The sequence below is a fragment of the Myxocyprinus asiaticus genome, chromosome 9, assembly GCF_019703515.2.
Source record: "Myxocyprinus asiaticus isolate MX2 ecotype Aquarium Trade chromosome 9, UBuf_Myxa_2, whole genome shotgun sequence".
In the NCBI taxonomy this organism is placed as follows: domain Eukaryota; kingdom Metazoa; phylum Chordata; class Actinopteri; order Cypriniformes; family Catostomidae; genus Myxocyprinus; species Myxocyprinus asiaticus.
This window is the reverse complement of record NC_059352.1, coordinates 45,646,451-45,664,722: the sequence shown is the minus strand read 5'-3', so window position 1 is coordinate 45,664,722 and position 18,272 is coordinate 45,646,451. Positions and strand designations below refer to the sequence as shown.

The 18,272-nt window shown below is 34.7% G+C and overlaps 1 protein-coding gene across 1 annotated transcript in view; it reads right to left on the bottom strand.

Moving 5' to 3' along the window:
* The window catches only part of LOC127446677 (centrosomal protein of 170 kDa-like), a 38,327-nt gene that overhangs the window by 17,491 nt on the left and 2,564 nt on the right, over positions 1-18,272 (bottom strand). Inside the window, exons 2-11 of the mRNA XM_051707806.1 lie at positions 15,937-16,072; positions 13,600-13,689; positions 13,399-13,477; positions 12,930-12,988; positions 11,569-11,722; positions 11,354-11,491; positions 9,236-9,706; positions 1,842-2,227; positions 1,589-1,717; positions 51-186 (exon numbers count right to left, since the gene is read on the bottom strand). Coding sequence (XP_051563766.1) covers positions 51-186; positions 1,589-1,717; positions 1,842-2,227; positions 9,236-9,706; positions 11,354-11,491; positions 11,569-11,722; positions 12,930-12,988; positions 13,399-13,477; positions 13,600-13,689; positions 15,937-16,041 — 1,747 coding nt within the window. The 5' untranslated portion in view covers positions 16,042-16,072. The remainder of the gene's footprint in view (positions 1-50; positions 187-1,588; positions 1,718-1,841; positions 2,228-9,235; positions 9,707-11,353; positions 11,492-11,568; positions 11,723-12,929; positions 12,989-13,398; positions 13,478-13,599; positions 13,690-15,936; positions 16,073-18,272) is intronic.

Here is an 18,272-nt window from a genome sequence, read left to right as displayed (position 1 = left end):
TCAAACCATAAAACAAAACCAAAGTGTTTTTATCTGTTAAAAAGTAGAACCTTTTTCATCTGTGGAAAGTATGGTTGGTTCAGCCCCAGATCCTTCGGGATCAGTCCGTATGTGACTTGCAGCTAGACTAGCCCACTGTGAGACCCACCTTGGACCACCTACTACAACCAAGTCTTCTGGCAACATCTAAAGAAATATAGCACAAGTTTAGAATCCCCCCAAAAATGGTAAACTATGTGATTATGTTTTACACATTGTAAAACAATAAATACTGTATGAAAGGTCCAGTGTTGTCGAGTAACTAACTAAATTAGTATTAACTTAACTACAGTTTTCAATAGCGTGACAGTAAGGAGCTTTTCACACTGAACGTGTTTTTGCGTCTGTCTGTGCTATTTTTCAAATTGTTTTGTTTTTCTTTGTAAATATGCATTAGACAGATGTCTTTGACTGTTGTGCCACGCCTTGCTGTTTCTCACATTGGGCTTTTTAGACGCTGTGTCAAGTTAAAAAGAACTTGAGCTGTAAAAAAAAAAAAAACATGTTTCAAGACAACTGCATTCTGTTCAATTTGTTGTGGTCGTCTAGCTTTTTTTTTAGTGCAAGAACGTTTTTGGTCAGGATGACCCTGATACTCAGCTGTTTACAGTTTCTATCATCTGTTTTTTTTAACAGTCTGAATAATTTATGTAAAAATTATATAATCTCCCTAAATAGCTTCAGTGTAGCTGGCTATGTTTTGTTTGTAATTTGTATGGTTGTTACATTTTTTTCCTCAACCTTTTTGACTCCAAGGCCCCCCATTGTCCAAGACCATTTTCGAAGCCCCAGAATCTGGGGTTGTCAATATATTAAAATACATATCACAATTAATTTAAGGATACAGACGTTTAGGGAACTGTCAGTTTTTATGTTTTAGGGCTCCATCATGATTTTAACTAATTTCAGCAAGACATCTTGAGGGCCCTTTGAAAGTTTTATGTGGCCCCCTAGTGGGCCCTGGCCCCCTGGTTGAGAACCACTGGCTTAAAGGGTTAGTCACCCAAAAATTATCATTCACTCACCCTCATGTTTTTCCAAATCTGAATATATTTCATTATGAATTGATTTCTTCCATGGAAAAGAACAGAAGATAGTAGGCAGAATGTAAGTCTTGGTCACCATTCACTTTCATTGCATCTTTTTTCCATTCAATGAAAGTCAATGGTGACTGAGGCTAACATTCAGCCAAGCATCTCCTTTTGTGTTCCATAGAAGAAAGGAAGTCATACACTTTCAGAGTTTTCATTTTGGGGTAAATTATCCCTTTAAACAATCTTTTTTTAAAGTAGTTAGCTATAAATTACTAACAAAAAGTATTTAACTACATTGAAGCTATTTAGGAGGTTGATACCCTTACTACTTTAAATTATGAGTTGCTTGAAGCCTGGAAATCTACAATTTCAGTGTAGCTTCTGCAACATTGGAAAGGACTATTTAGGAAAACATGGCAAGAAATCTTTGTGGTTCCAAGAAGTTTTCGAGTGTCTTTTTGTTAACAGTGCTCTTCACAACAGTGAGATGAATATTGTAGATATTCTTGTTATACCTCTGCGCCAACATAGCCAGCTTGTCTGGTTTCCATGGCTCCAGATCTTGGGCAGATGGTTCCTCTATCTCTCTGGTGTTGTGGGAAACGTAGTTTTGTCAGGGCTTGATTATCCTCCACCCCAAACACCTAAAACATAACACATTCATCACCATCACTACGTAACAGCAACTGACATATAGCAATTTTAAAAGTGGTTCCAACATTATTCCAACATAAAAGCGTGTAATTATTTATGCTACTGCAGCCCTACCTTATCAATCATACGCCTGGCCTCTTCCTCCTCCGCATTTCCATTTTCCAATTCAATTGTATAGGTCCCTCTGTCACTTTGGTCATCTATTTGCCCCCTACTAGGAGTCTCTTGGGACCCAGTGCTTTGCTCTCTGTGCACTTTGGCTTTCTTTGGGGAAGAACGATTCACTTCCCTGCCAACTTCACCCCCTACTGGTGCCATCTTTTTAGCTACAGATGATGGTTTGTGCTGGAAGGGATCATCCCTCCCACAGAAAGGCCCTTCTGTCCTCACCACACCCTGTCTTCCTCTGTAACGCTCCTGCAGGAAAATCCTTCGACTACTGAGCTGCTCTCCCAGTGCATTCTCTGAGTCACTCTGTGTGCCGTCCTCATGCTTACTGCCTGAAAGAAAAAAGGGAGAGAAACAGAGAGATGGATGATGTAAAGCATATTACCATTGACTTGTGAGCAACAGGAGTCCGGAAGGCATTATATCATCAATGCATGTCTGCTTAAGCAATATTACATAAATAAACCCAACAGTAAAGGCCATTTCATAGAAATGGAAGTTCATGGAAGTTCATTTTTTGTTCATTTCTTTAAAGAAAAACACACAGAAAGCAGTAAATCGCTGGCGTGTCTACCTAAGCAACTTCCTGTTGGTCAAAGTTGTAAATTTGCATGTCAAAATTCACCAAACTTAAACCCCATGCAAAATTTGGGTAGGAAAATTCATTGAGATGACTGTGTAGTGCCCGTGGAATTTTGCTGTGCAAAGCTAAATGTGACCGAGCCTTATTTAATAGTTTCTTGAATGGCAGCATCAGCCATGTCAGTTTTGACCAATCATCATAAGAAATCTGTAACACTTTACAATAAAGTTATATTCGTAAACATTAGTTAAAGCATTGGGTATCATGAACTTACAATGTATACAGCATTATATGCTGTTTTTTTTTTTACAGCATATATTAATCTTGATTAATGTTATCAAAATATATGTTGTTCATTGTTTGTGCATATTGGTTCATAATGCATTAACTAATGGTAACTATATATACACTGGCAGCCAAAGGTTTTGAATAATGCACAGATTTTGCTGTTTCGGCAGGAAATTGGTACTTTATTTCACCAAAGTGGCATTCAACTGATCACAAAGTATAGTCAGGACATTACTGATGTACAAAACAGCACCATCACTATTTGAAAAAAGTCATTTTTGATTAAATCTAGACAGGCCCCATTTCCAGCAGCCATCACTCCAACACCTTATCCTTGAGTAATCATGCTAAATTGCTAATCTGGTACTAGAAAATCACTTGCCATTATATCAAACACAGCTGAAAGCTATTTGGGTCGTTAAATTAAGCTTAACATTGTCTTTGTGTTTGTTTTTGAGTTGCCACAATATGCAATAGAGTGGCATGTCTTAAGGTCAATATTAGGTCAAAAAGAAACAGCTTTCTCTAGAAACTCGTCAGTCAATCATTGTTTTGAGGAATGAAGGCTATACAATGCTTGAAATTGCCAAATCAAAAATGAAGATTTCATACAAAGGTGTACACTACAGTCTTCAAAGACAAAGGACAACTGGCTCTAACAAGGACAGAAAGAGATGTGGAAGGCCAGATGTACAACTAAACAAGATGATAAGTACATCAGAGTCTCTAGTTTGAGAAATAGATGACTCACATGTCCTCAGCTGACAGCTTCATTGAATTCTACCCGTGCAACACCAGTTTCATGTACAACAGTAAAGAGAAGACTCAGGGGTGCAGACCTTATGGGAAGAATTGCAAAGAAAAAGCCACTTTTGAAACAGAAAAACAAAAAGAAAAGGTTAGAGTGGGCAAAGAAACACAGACACTGGACAACAGATAATTGGAAAAGAGTGTTATGGATCTTAACCCCATTGAGCATTTGTGGGATCAGCTAGAATGTAAGGTGCGTGAGAAGTGCCCAACAAGACTGTGGCAAGTGCAACAGGAAGTGTGGGGTGAAATGTCACCTGAGTATCTGGACAAACCGACAGCTAGAATGCCAAGGATCTGTAAAGCTGTCATTGCTGCATGTGGAGGATATTTTTGATGAGAACTCTTTGAAGTAGTTTAAGAAGTTCTGAACATTTTTTTCAAATTGTAATAGTAATTTTTCACATTATTAATGCCCTGACTATACATTGTGATCAGTTGAATGCCACTTTGGTAAATAAAAGTACCAATTTATTTCCATAAGAGCAAAATCTGTACATTATTCCAAACTTTTGGCCGCCAGTGTGCATATATATATATATATATATATTAATGTAAAAATATATATATTAGCATACTGTATGTAGACATAAACCAGTAAATGCTGCAGTAAGAAGTGATTATAATATTTTGTCATAATGTTTCTTGTATGTCTTGTATTTCTAGTTTGATCATTACAATAAAAAATATGTAAATTTTGTAAGCAAATTATAAATAATAATTATATATTTAATATACTGTATACACAGTAGGCCTGTGTATAAATGATATAATTTTATATATGATTAAAGGAATATTCCGGGTTCAATACAAGTTAATCTCTATCAACAGTATTTGTGGCATAATATTGATTACCACAAAAATGTATTATGACTTGCCCCTCCTTTAAAAAAAGCAAAAATCTGGGTTACAGGGTGGCATTTACAATGGAAATAAATGGGGCCAAGCTTAAACATTAAAATACTCACTGATACATACTGTAAGTATAGCCACAAGGCGTAAACAATATGCGTGTACCATGATTTTTGTGTGATAAAATCGCTTAACCTTTTCTGTGTAAAGTTATATCCAATTTTTACAACTTTGTTGCCATGATGATATAATGCCGTAAACCCTGTAATCCTGGTAATCCCGTTAAACAACGGTTTTAAGACATTTACAGCTAAAATAATACACAAGTTTTAACAGAAGAATTAATGTAAGGGCTTTTATAAAATAATACGCTTCAAAGTTCTGCCACTAAACCCTTCAAAAATTATCCCCATTCACTTCCATTGTAAGTGCCTCACTGCAACCCAGATTTTTGCTTTTTTTTTTTTAAAGAAAAGGAGGTATAAATAATAATTCTTTGGTAATCAACATTATGTCACAAATGCTGTCGATTGAGCAACTTGTCTTGAACCAGGAATAGTCCTTTAACATAATTAGAATGCCTAAAACTTTGGTTATTACTTTTTTGTAATTTTTGTTGTATTTTAATGCTTAACGTAAACAGTATATACAGTATACAGTACAGGGACATGTCGGTGACTTAGCGCTTTGAAGTCCTTGTTAATTGTAACCACGGCAATGTCCATCCCTGAAACCGTCACAAGAGCACCTCCTTAACTTGAAAATCACTTCCCATACAAGTGACTTTAGGCTCTATTTTCAAAGCGACGTGCTACGACCGTGCGCAACGTCTTATCCAATTTTTGTGAGAGCGCTAATTCTAAGTGCAGTTTTCACGCCAGCGCAAATGGCTGTGGCTGGGAGTGGTTGCGATACTGTGGGTGTAGAAGCGCAAACTGAGGATGTATTGTATGTAAATGAAGTGGCACAAAACGCAATTTTGGCACCGCAACGCGCCAGACCTCAGACTGCTCGTGCACCTCCTTAAATTCTAGAGGCGTTTATACTTGACGCGCCCTCCGTTGTAATATTCTGTGAAACGACAGGGGGCAGTCCAGAGAAAATATAATCTGAATCAGAAGAAAGTATTAGTGAGAAGTAGTTTGCCAGTCAGACACAACTACTTAAAACATTTACAAGAATCTTTGTAATAAAAGCATCAAACTTCAGTCTGGTTTTGTTTTTATTCAATATTAAGGCACCGGACAAATACGTGTATCATACCTTAAAAATGCTAATAGAATATTTATTGACCTTACTCCTATAAATGTATACATGCATATTGATATGCTACAGTATTAACAGATTTTCACACAAACGATTCAAAACAATTTGAATCTTAAAAGCAACGTCTCTGCAACATTCAGTGTGTAGAAGGCACCACTACTATATTTTATGCTTATAAAATGAACATTGAAATGCTTACATTCATGCTTACATTCACATAAACTCTTATAGAACTGCTAACATGCAGTGTAATGACTGAGCAGTAAATTTGCCTAATTCATGAAACATGAGCAAACAAATGTGTGTAATGCATGCTTATGTAAATTGTCCCATTTTAATAAATGTCACAATTTACACAATAATTGTTTTACTAACGATTTGTACACAATTTTGTTCTGCTCGTGTTTCATGAATAAGGCAAATTTACTTGATTTTCATTAACCTGTTTCATGTTTTTATGCCCTCAATGTTTTTTGGCAATGTAAAAGTCTTAAGAACCTTTGTAATAAAAAGCAACAAACTTCTATTTCTATTTATGGAAGGTTCATTATCCATAAGATGCAATGGTCAGAAAATAAACCTAATTTGAATGTACTTCTGATAGAACGGCAATGCTATTATAAGATGGTAAAGCTTTGTAAAAATAATAAAGCAAAAAGATTTGTTAAAATGTTTGATTTATCTAACTTAACAGATTAATTATCTTTTTCTTTTGAATCCCCTCTTTTATTTATTTATTTTATTTTATTTTAACCTACTTGTTTTGTGTTTTTGTTATTGTTGGTTTGTTTTTGTATGTTTGCATTGCATCTGAACTAGGGCTGTCAATCGATTACATTTTTTTAATCGAATTAATTACATGGTATGCCGATTAATTAATCAAATTAATCGCAATTAATCGCATATATAAATATTTGCTTAGCCCCTAAAATAACTATAATTCAATAAATAATGATTAAATACTTATAAATAGTTATATTTAAATCATTATAAATAAAAGATATATTATAAAAAATAATAATATAGATAATTAAAATGCATTACATCATTGTGGCACACGAGTAAAGCATAAAAAAAAGACGGTAACACTTTACAGTAAGGTTCCATTCGTTAACATTAGCTAATAACATTAGTTAACATGAACTAACAACGCGCAATACTTTTACAACTTTCTCAAATTAAAAGTTGTATTTGTTAACATTAGTAAATGCATTATGAACTAACATGAACTTACAATCAACAATTGTATTTTTATTAACTAATATTAACAAAGATTAATAAATGCTGTAAACAATATATTGTTAACTGTTTGTTCATGATACCTAATGCATTAACTAATATTAACGAATAGAAACTTATTGTAAAGTGTTACCAAAAAGACAATTAAAAAAGTGGCTTTAGTATGCAATATTTTGTTTACTTCCATATTATTAAACTTATGTCATCTGCTTATCATTAGCCTACAGTTCACACAATCCATTTTGCAAATGAATTCGTCAATCAGTCCGAGATAGATTTATTATGAGGGCTTTTCTAAGGACGCGTCAGTGCACACATGCGTCAGACGATTTTGGAGCATCTCGTTTGTGTCGCATCATAAACGTACAGTTTTAAGGATGCTGTGTCAAGTTAAACATAGTTTGAAGCTTAGAAAAACATATCTTGAGATCCCTGCGTTAGTATTTGCGCTTCATCAATCTGTGTTTGAACACAAGTATGTGTTCTCATCTTGTTCTGTCTGCTCTCGGTGAGTGTGGTTTGTTCTCTGTATAACCGCGTTGCCCAAACAGCTGAAGTTTCGCTTACTGTCCCTTGGAGAAAAAAGGTGGTACTTCAAGCTTGAATTGCTCCATGGACATGGTCCGTGGACATGATTACTTGCGTTATTTTTTTAACGCGTTATTTTTTATATAATTAATCGCACTGAATTAATGCGTTAAATTGACAGCCCTAATCTGAACATGTTTAACAATATAGCCAATGTCGCCTCACACAAATCGCTTATTTTTGAATGTGGTGCCGTGTGCCAGGCTTAAGAATTTGGTTGTTGTGCTATGACCTTCCAATACCACATTTTAACCCAGCGCAAAGTCCATATTCAATTCCTGCATTTGCAGTTTGGAGATTTCACCAGCAGGTGGTAATAAAGTTCATGTCCAAATTCTGAAAGTACAGAACATCAAATAATGTCCTTGACGGTCGCTGTTGAAGCTGTTTGTTGAATCAAAAAATTATGAGATTTGTGTTACATTTTCTAGAGGTCATTGTTTATTTTTTCAATTATTATTATTTTTTATTATTATTATTATTATTATGTTTAAGTCACTGCAAAAGGGGCCGGTGGAACAAGTTGGAGAGAGTAAAATGTTTGGATTTAAAAAAAATTTGACCACTTATTTTTAATATATTTTCATTTCATTTGAAGTGTAATTTGAATTTAGAAATATTTTTGGTAAACAAATTTCATGTTTCAATAAATGAATCAAATTTTTAAAAATACAATCACTCTTAGTACTAGCCATGATTTGTGTGTCAGTAGATGAAAATGGTTAATAATCATTACTTAAAGGGCCTAGGTAGCTCAGCGAGTAAAGACACTGACTACCACCCCTGGTGTCACGAGTTCCAATCCAAGGCTGAGTGACTCCAGCCAGGTCTCCTAAGCAACCAAATTGGCCCAGTTGCTAGGGAGGGTAGAGTCACATGGGGTAACCTCCTTGTGGTCGCTATAATGTGGTTCACTCTCAGTGGGGCACGTGATGAGTTGTGCGTGGATGCCGCGGAGAGTAGCGTGAAGCCTCCACATGCACTATGTCTCCGCGGTAACATGTTCAACAAGCCATGTGATAAAATGCTCGGATTGACGGTCTCAGACGTGGAGGCAACTGAGATTTGTCCTCCGCCACCCAGATTGAGGCGAGTCACTACGCCACCATGAGGACTTAGAGCGCATTGGGAATTGGTCATTTCAAATTGGGGAGAAAAGGGGAGAAAATTAAAAAAAAAAAAATAAATAAAAAAAATCATTACTTAATTTAACGGCGCATACATCCAAATTCTGACGAAAATCACATTTTCCATGCATATAAAAGGAGCGTGTTGCTGTCATAGAAATATGCCTGACATTCATCAAGGATGCAGTTAATGAACAAAAGAACGTCATTTTCAATTTTTCTAATTCGTTGCTTACACTACCAAATTCTTATCAATGTGCTGCCTTTGTTTAAATCTTTGGCGCTTGAGGTAATGGACTATATAATAGGACGCAGACGCTGAGTAACCGGAGATTAACCTCAGAATTAAATGGCAATTGGTCAAGCCTTTTGCGCGTTGCACGGGCGATTTCACCAAACCCACTTGCGCTGGACAAAGCGCATGCTTGTACGAAAATACTCAAACTTCATGGCCATGCCAATTGGCTTTGCACATATGACTTAAGGCATTGCCTTGCACATAACGCTTGTACTCTTAAAATAGGGCCCTTTGTCTCTTGTTACGTCCCATGTGAAAGGGTCTTGCCTCCTCAATTCATTCAATTTACCTCTAAGGCTCCTCAGCTGAACTGGTACATCACTCTTCACGCTGTCTCCATCATCCTCAGCTACAGATTCAGAGCGGGTCAGTGGAAGCTCATTCTGTGCCAGCCAGTCTGCCACTTTAACCTCCGCTGCCACCATGGCAGCCTGCAAGGCACTCAGCTCCTCCCCTGCCCCTCTCTTAGGCCGCTGCCGTTGGTCTTGGGTGCCCTTTGAGGCCCGCTCTTTGCCCTTTCCTGCCACTATGTCAAACTCAATAGTGAAGGAGGCGTGTCCATGTGCACCGATCTCTGACGCAGTGATTGTGGAAGCTGACGTGACTGCCTCTGAGCCAGTCGGGAGGGTTTCTCCTGTGTGTTCCCCTACTGGATGAGCCTCCTTACAGGGGATCTCGAAGTAGCTTGGCTCCTGGGTCCCCACATGTTGTGGTGTTGTTCCTGGCTCCACCTGCTGCTTTGGTGCAGTGTCTTTATTACCTGTCGGTTCATAAACATACAGCAGTTCTGAAAATTATTTGAAAACTTAAACCACACTTAAAAGTTGTATGTATAGGGTACAATGGGGCTAAAGGCCCCCCTTAAGGACAATGTGCTTTTTTTTTTTTTAATCGCAAGTGTATCGAGACAAAATATATTTATTTTTATTGAATATTGATGGAGAAACATAATTTGTGTACGTGGTAAAACAAGGCTAAAGGCCCCCCAGGTTAAATGCACTTTTGACTTTATTTTGCATTAGAAAACAAAAATCAAACCAAATGGCATTTGGCGAAAAATGAGTCTATACCGCTTCTCAGAATGTTTTTTTTTTTTTTTACTTTTGGGGACCAACTGGTCACAAGGTCATTTGTAATGGATGTAAGAAGTCAGTTACAGGTGTCCTAGCAGAGCAACCAGAAGTCTAGTTCATCAAATTATCTATGAACTACATGTTCCACTACAGTTTGACAACCAGAAAGTGTCCAAATATTTTGGCTTCATTTTGAACAGTTTATGTATTGTTTTATCATTTCAAATCTCTTTTAAGTGAGATATTTTCCTTGTGCAATCTGTCTTTATTATAAACACCACTTGGTTTGATATTTTATTATCTAATACAATGACATTCATACCCTTTAACCATTTAATGCATATCTTGGGTCTTTAGTGACCCGGACCTCTTTGCACCCCATTTATCTCATCCATTTTTTGGAGTTATGCCCACACCTGTTTAATATTCCTCAACCTTTCTCTTCTACATTGTGTAACAAAAAATAAATAAAAAAAGGCAAAATTACAAAATTATATATTTTTTGTAACCACCTAATTGCTAAAAGTGTATAGGGTCATTAAAGACCCGAGATATGTAATAGTGTTGCTTTTTATTTTATTTTTTTTCCTTTCGTAAATCATTTTTTTTTTTTTACTATTTCATATCTATATAAGTTTACTCTCACAGGATATATATTTCTTTGTTTATTCCAAGAAAACGTAATATATTCATTCAAATAACTGCTATCATGTTGATTTTCTGTGCGACAGTGGTGAATTATCAGTTTCCATTATGCGTGAACACATACATATTATACATTCTTTTTTACAATTTACATTTTTAATTGATATTTGATGAAGAAGCAACATGGAAGTAAACTATAGCAAGTGTAACACATGAACATTATGATTTGGCTATTGTCATTTGGGTGTACCACTGAAATTATGTAAGTTGCGCACCTATTTAGACTTAAAAAGTGCCTGAGAAAATAAACATGTGTATCTTATGTGCTATGTGTAGCCCAATATGTGTTTGACAGCCAGTTAGTGTGGAAGTAATGAATCCTGTTCTAGATTTGTTGCATCATCTCTTTGATTTATGAAAAATAAAACATCTAAATATATCAGAATATATCCATTCTATAATTTTCTAATTCAGTTGAATTTGTATTTTTTTTATTTGACACTATCTGGGCATTTTGTAGGTTCATTTGTAATAGGTCGCTAAAGACCCGAGTATATAATAATATTTGTCAAAACACCCGTGCATTTAAGGGTTAAATGTCTTAAGTGTCTAAATACTTGGGAACCAGGAGCCAAACTGTGGCACATATGAATGCAAATGCTGTCAGAAAATGACAACAAATATCGTACCTGCTTCACACCTGACTTGTTTTTGGTCAGCAGCCTTTGTGTTGTGCTTCACAGAATTTTCATCATCTGCATCCCCTTCACCCCACCAAGATGGCTGCCCATACAGAGGGGTTCCTCTGTGGAGCACAGCTATGTCACCTGTAGAAAGAAGATACTTTGAGTCTTTTGAAGCCACATTGAAGTCTTTATAAACTCAAAACACACTGTCTACCTACTTGACACCTTCTCTTCTGTCGTTTGTGGTGGTTCTGATGGCTTGGCTTCAGCATCTTTTCCTCCCTCTGTCGCTTTGACCTCTGGACTTTTGGTGGTTTCCACTGATGGGGAAGGCTTCTTGGTTAGCTGAAGCTGACTGGTGAACTTTTCATGCTGTCCGTGAATGTAAATGTAAGAAGGTCAAGACAGAAGACAAGATACTGTAGTCTGATAGCTCTGACTGTTATTGGGCAAATAGTGATGCACAGATGCAAAGGCCTTGACATACAGTACCAGTCAAAATATTGGACACACATGACTGAATTTATGTTTCTCATGATGAAAAAATGTATATAAAAGATTATGTTGAAATTCTTGAAATTAGTTTTGTAGACAAATACACATTTTGCCTTTTTTTATTTTTGTATGAGTGGCTACTATGAAGAAGCTAAAATATAAGATAGTTGGATTTTTTTGTTTTTTAATTTATTCATAAATGTTACATTTTTGGACACTACATACAGTAATTCCCATACTTCCATTTGTGTTATTTCATAGTTTGTTGATTTTACTATTACACTAAATTGTGGAAAATAGTTATAATAAAGAATGAGTATGTGTGTCCAACACTGAAAACCCAAATAAGCTGACTCTACTCAATTGATTTGAGTAATGGTGTCTCCAAAACTTGTGCAATTAAGTTCAGTTAACTTGGTGTTTATATAGAATAAACTTAATTGTTTAAGTTACGGTAACTAGATGCAAGTAGACTTAACTCAGATTTGCTATTTAAATGTTGTTGTTTCAACTTAATCATTTAAGTTGAATGGACTCAAATTTAAGTCATGCAATAACACAGCTTAAATAATGAAGATTCAGACTTATTCAAGGTCAATTATTAAATAAACTTTATTCTCCACACAAATGCATATACACCTGTATTTCAGTTGCAGATGCACTAGGAGAACTGAGATAGTTTTAACAGGGTCCAACTTGACCAAAGGGGACACAGATCACCCTAATGGTGGCATCACATGAAACAACTATTTGCAATGAAACAGCAAAATACTATAAAATAGCTAAAACTCCTCTACTAATTTGAACTATTTAAATGCCCCCATATGTTCCCTTTGACCAAGGATAAATTATTACATATTTAAAGCGCAATCCTCAATTTTGTACTCAATAGTTTGAGTTATTAACACTTCAAATCTTAAGTCTATGTATTTTTAAGAAAAATAAGTTCAAGGAACTTAGATATTTGAGTTATGAGACATTTCAAGTCATCTTTAATTAAGACAACTTGATTTTTCCAGTAATGACAACATAAGGGTTTACAGTGAACCTTTTAACTTAAAATTTATAACTGTGCTGGCATTACCTTCAGGGCCTCTTCTGGAACATGTAACTCTCCACGTACGACTGTAAATAAGTTGGTATGTAAGCTGGGTTAAGGAGGAAACAATATACAGTACATCTAAGAAAAGATATATTCTTAGTAACAGCATAGAATTGGTCCAGTCTTAGGCCACACCCACACTAATGCATTTTCAGTTTCCTAACATCATCATTTTCCAAAGTATGCAGTGATAGAGAGCTTTTTCGAAATGCTTAATGTTTGGTGGAGGAAACCGCGATTCTAGTGTGGATGAGAGGCATTAACGTTGCAGAAATAATGTGTTCTCATGTATTAGTTTAGACCTGGCTTTAATTACATAGTAGATACAGTATGTTAAACAGTGATCTCATTGCTGTAAATTTATCTGCAAATATGTGTTGTAGACTAACTAATGTAGAACAAAGCAAACAAAACAATCAAAAGGTGATTTCTTTTGTGTCTGAAAGGATATCATAACCAAACCTTAGCTTGTCACCCATTTTCAAGGTAATATACTGCTGTTCCTGAATACGAACATCATTTACAAATGTCTACGGGGAAAAAAGGTCAGCTGTCACCATATGCTTTTCATCATACCAGCAGAGACTACATTTAGCATATATATAGAAACAGAAAGAATTTCTTTAATGAACAGAGACAGAACATTTCTCACCCCGTTGAGACTGCCCAGGTCTTTAACTTTATGCTCATCTGAAGCTACCTCATAATTGATGACAGCGTGCTGTTTGTCCACACTGCGAGACTGTTAATAAAAAGATACGTTTATAGCTTTATTTATGGGGACAATAATAAGCTACATGACAGACTGATGAATGGCTGGAGGATGATCCTCAGTTGACAGTATTTGTGAATTTGTACCAGATTTGAATTTGAAAGTCTGACAAATTCCTCAATAACCACGGCAGAGAAGTTACGTTCTGTGTTGTAAATTAAGTAAACGGTAAATTGACATTTCAATGGCTAGCCAGCATGAATATATATACAGTACAGCAAAACTGGTAGAGATGTCCCAAACAAGTCAAGACGAGGACGTTTTTCTTTCTTTCACAAAAAATCACAAAAAGAAGAAAAAAAATGAAAATAACCTAACAACAAACAGCAATAACATACGTATATACAAATAAACAACAAAACCACAGAATACATTATATACTGTATATAATTCTTAGACCACTAACCATAAGGCTTTTCTTTGTTCTCCGATAAATAAAAAAATAAAATAAAATAAAACACAATTTAAGCTCAAGTTTATAACTTATGAATCATATAAAAAGTAAGTTAAATATTGATATATTAAAGTGGAAAAAGAAAACCTTAAGCAATCTCAATTAATCTTTAAATAAGTAAACTAATTTAGCCAATTTTCTGCCTGTTTAAACTCTTTTCATTCTCTCTAACATGTAATAGTACTTAAGATACACTTTTAAATGTTGATAGACTTCAACCTTTACGATCAATGGTTTTAAAAATATTTACTTTTAAAAATACTTTTTTAAATAATACTTGCATTCAAGATTTTTTTTTTTAATTAATTAATTAATTTATTTATTTTTATGATCATCCCCAAATTATTGTAAATGGATTAAATGGTAATTTAATATCAAGTGAAGCCAGCCAGTTCACTATATTTTACCAGAAGGATACAACAAAAGGGCAATGCCAGAATAAATGCATAAAATCTTCCTTCACTTCTGAACAAAATCTACTGGAGGAATCTAATTTAATGTCACTTGCATAACATCCTTTTTGTCTGCAATATTTTATAACATAATTAGAGTTTGAAAGCCCACATTTGTACACATGAGTATGTTTTATAAAGACAAGAAAGATCTGTCCATGAAATAGTTTATAAATTCTTCATCTATTTATAGTTTTTTTTTTTTTTTTTACATTCGGACTGCTGGTAATGGATAAATTCCTTCATATTCTTAGCCATTTTTTCCCCCAGTTTACTGGTAAAGCGGAAAATGATTGTCTATTACAAAAAAACTTGAATATAAATATTTTAGATTTTATAAATTCATCAAAAATCCATATTCATTAACAAGATCATTATAAAATAAATGCTATTCTTTATAAATATGTACATCCCAAAAAAATACATTTTCCTCTGATTACTATATTCAAATTACACCATAATAGCTGCTGAAGTACCTCTAATGGTGAGTCAGTGGGATAAAACTGATAATGAAGCCAGGCTATTATGGCATCTTTAAAGAAAGCAGAAACATTATAAAAGACAGATTTACTAATTCAATTGCTAAATGGATTGCTGTGGACTGTGGGCCAATGATAGGCTTATGTTCAGTGCTATGGAAATGAACTGCCTTCTAAAGCCACTTTTTGTCTAATCAATGCTTAATTATCTGAAATATTATATTTATTATATATTATATTGAAAGATACTTAAATATGATTATTTATAATTATTTTATCATTATTAATTGGAATTTTATATTTTATTTAGGGGCCTTTCTCGACAAATATTGAGAGATGTGGTTAACTGCGATTAATCCGATTCATTAATCAGTACATCATGTGTTGAATTTGATAAAAAATAAATAACTAATAATTAATCGCTTGACAGCCCTAATTATGACTAATCTTATCTTTTGGTCTGTGTCACGTTACAAATAAAAACTGGAAAAAAATCTAATTAGATGAAGTACCTTGCATTTGTAAATTATTTAATTAACTGGATTGTCCAAAAATATTGATTATGAATATGCATTATTTCATATATTAGAAATAATTAGTTACATTTTCGACAAAATGCTATGTCATGTAATATTTTGGTCATACTACCCACCCACAGTTTTCAATAAATGGCAAAATCCTATTTATGTCCAGATGTAAATATAAAGAGCTATATCTGACTTTTTACATATAAATAAATAAATAAAGATAAGATGTGTCTAAAGAGAACTGACTGTGCATTTGATGCAGTGATATTCCCCTGTCTGTGCATGAGGAGCAGTGATTGAGTCACCTGTAGTATAAGCTCACAGTCGTCCCGTCCCACAAAAATCATTTCCCGGGGAAGGCGGTGCCTTGTTCCCCCACCACTGACGAGGAACCAGGATGTCAAACTCATGTTGACTTGCCCTGGATCTCTCTAGGTCATTCTGTTGAGAGGTCAGTGACAGGAAAATGGAATAGGTAGGGTACAATGGGGCTAAAGGCACACCTTAAATAAAATTAGCTTTTTTGGGAGGGTCACAAAAGTTTCTTTTTATGGAATCTTGATGGAGCAACAAAATTTGTGTGAAAAGAACTAATTGATTAAAATTCAGTTTTTAAAAAAAGGTGGTGAGGGAGCCTTTTACCCCACACTTGGGGTAAAAGGCCCCTAAGGGAGGTTCTAGTGATATTGTGTAGATTTAGGGGCAATGGCAAAATTTGTCAGTTAATGCAAATAATTTTGAGACAACAAGATGCTTTTTTGAGATAATGCTTACTCAAAATAACTACTTCAGAAAAGGGTGCACAATTTCCTGTTAATTTCAAACACATTTGGCATTTTATAACATCTAAAGTATTTTATAAACAAATGAATCTCTACTGTTATTGGATCAGTCAATGTGAGCCTACTTTAAACATTTTTCAGGACAAATCTATTCCCCCTGACTTAAAAAAAAGCAAAAACAAAAAATAGGGGCCTTTAGCCCTTTTTTTTTTTTTTTTTTTTACCCCAAATTGAGATCAAATTACCTTAAAATCAACATTTAGACACCACACGCAAAGATCTCATGGATCAGGACATTTTTTTGCGGTGCTTAGAGACAAATAGGTGTTTAAGAGTGCTGTGGTAGTTTTTGTGGCTATTTAGTGTTTTGGGAGAAAATGAAGTCAAAGGAGCCCTTTATCCCGTGGGCCTTTAGCCCCATTGTAACTTTATCTTAACTTATATTAAATAAATATTAAGGAATGTCATGTACTGTAGCTTAACTATACTGAACGACGAATGTGAATTTTGACTTTAAACAATCAAATGCAACCTACAAGACAACAGAGTCAAAACTTCTAGGCATGAGCATTGCTTTTTATAGTATATGGATGTGTTATTTAAAAAGAAGTCCCTGAGGCTAAATATACCTCGTGGAAGAGGATTTTCTCCATTCCTGAAGAAATGGGATAATTTCCTGCTCAATGCCAAGCAAGCAGCTGATTGCTCTATCCACTTAAACAATGGACCAAGAGTAAAACATCAATGCTCCACTAAAAATAAACTTTATACTATTTAAAAATAGGATGAAATGTGTAACTTCCTCATGGATTTAAACTGCTAAAGAGCAAATTTTCAATGTGCATTTTCAACATCCAAGCAAAGGCTACCAAATGAGACTAAAATAAGTGATGATGAACTTAAAGGGATAGTTCGCCCCAAACTGAAAATTCTGTCATCATTTACTCACCCTCATGCCATCCCAGATGCTTGTGACTTTCTTTCTTCTGCTGAACAGATATTAAGATTTTCAGAAGAATATTTCAGCTCTGTAAGACCAAAAATGTTTAAGCTCCATAAGCACATAAAAGCAGCATAAAATTAATCTATAAGACTTCAGTGGTTAAATCTATATCTTCAGAAGCGAAATAATAGGTGTGGTGAGAAACAGCTCAATATTTAAGTACCATTTTTACTATCAATCTCCACTTTCACTTTCACTTTCTTCTTCTTTTGATTTTGGTGATTTGCATTCTTCATGCATATCGCCACCTACTGGGCAGAAGTTATGGTAAAAACACACTTAAATATTGATCTGTTTCTCACCCACACTTATCATATCGCTTCTGAAGACATAGATTTAACCAATGGAATATTATTGATTACATTTTGCTGCCTTTATGTCCTTTATTTTGGTCACCATTCACTTACATTGTGAGGACCTATAGAGCTGAGATATTCTTCTAAAAATCTTCATTTGTGTTTAGCAGAAGAAAGAAAGTCATACATATCTGGGATGGCATGAGGGTGAGTAAATGATGACAGAAATTTCAGTTTGGGGTGAACTATCCCTTTAATAGAGGCTAATAGAGACAGATCTCATTCAGAACATTCCTATACCAACATCAAAGAGTTACAAAATTAGACAGGTTAGACTGTCAAAGACTCGTATTCTTGTTTCAAATGTCCTGCAGATAAAAATATTAATAAATAGAGAAAAATACATGATTATATTTAGCATGAAGAAAATGAAGCCTATTTTGTACTATTTTTGCATTGACTTTATTTTTAATGACAGACACTCTTTCTCATTATGCAAAACAACTCATTCTCAGTACCATTGTGAAGAAATAGAAGATTCTTTTAATATTTAAAATTCC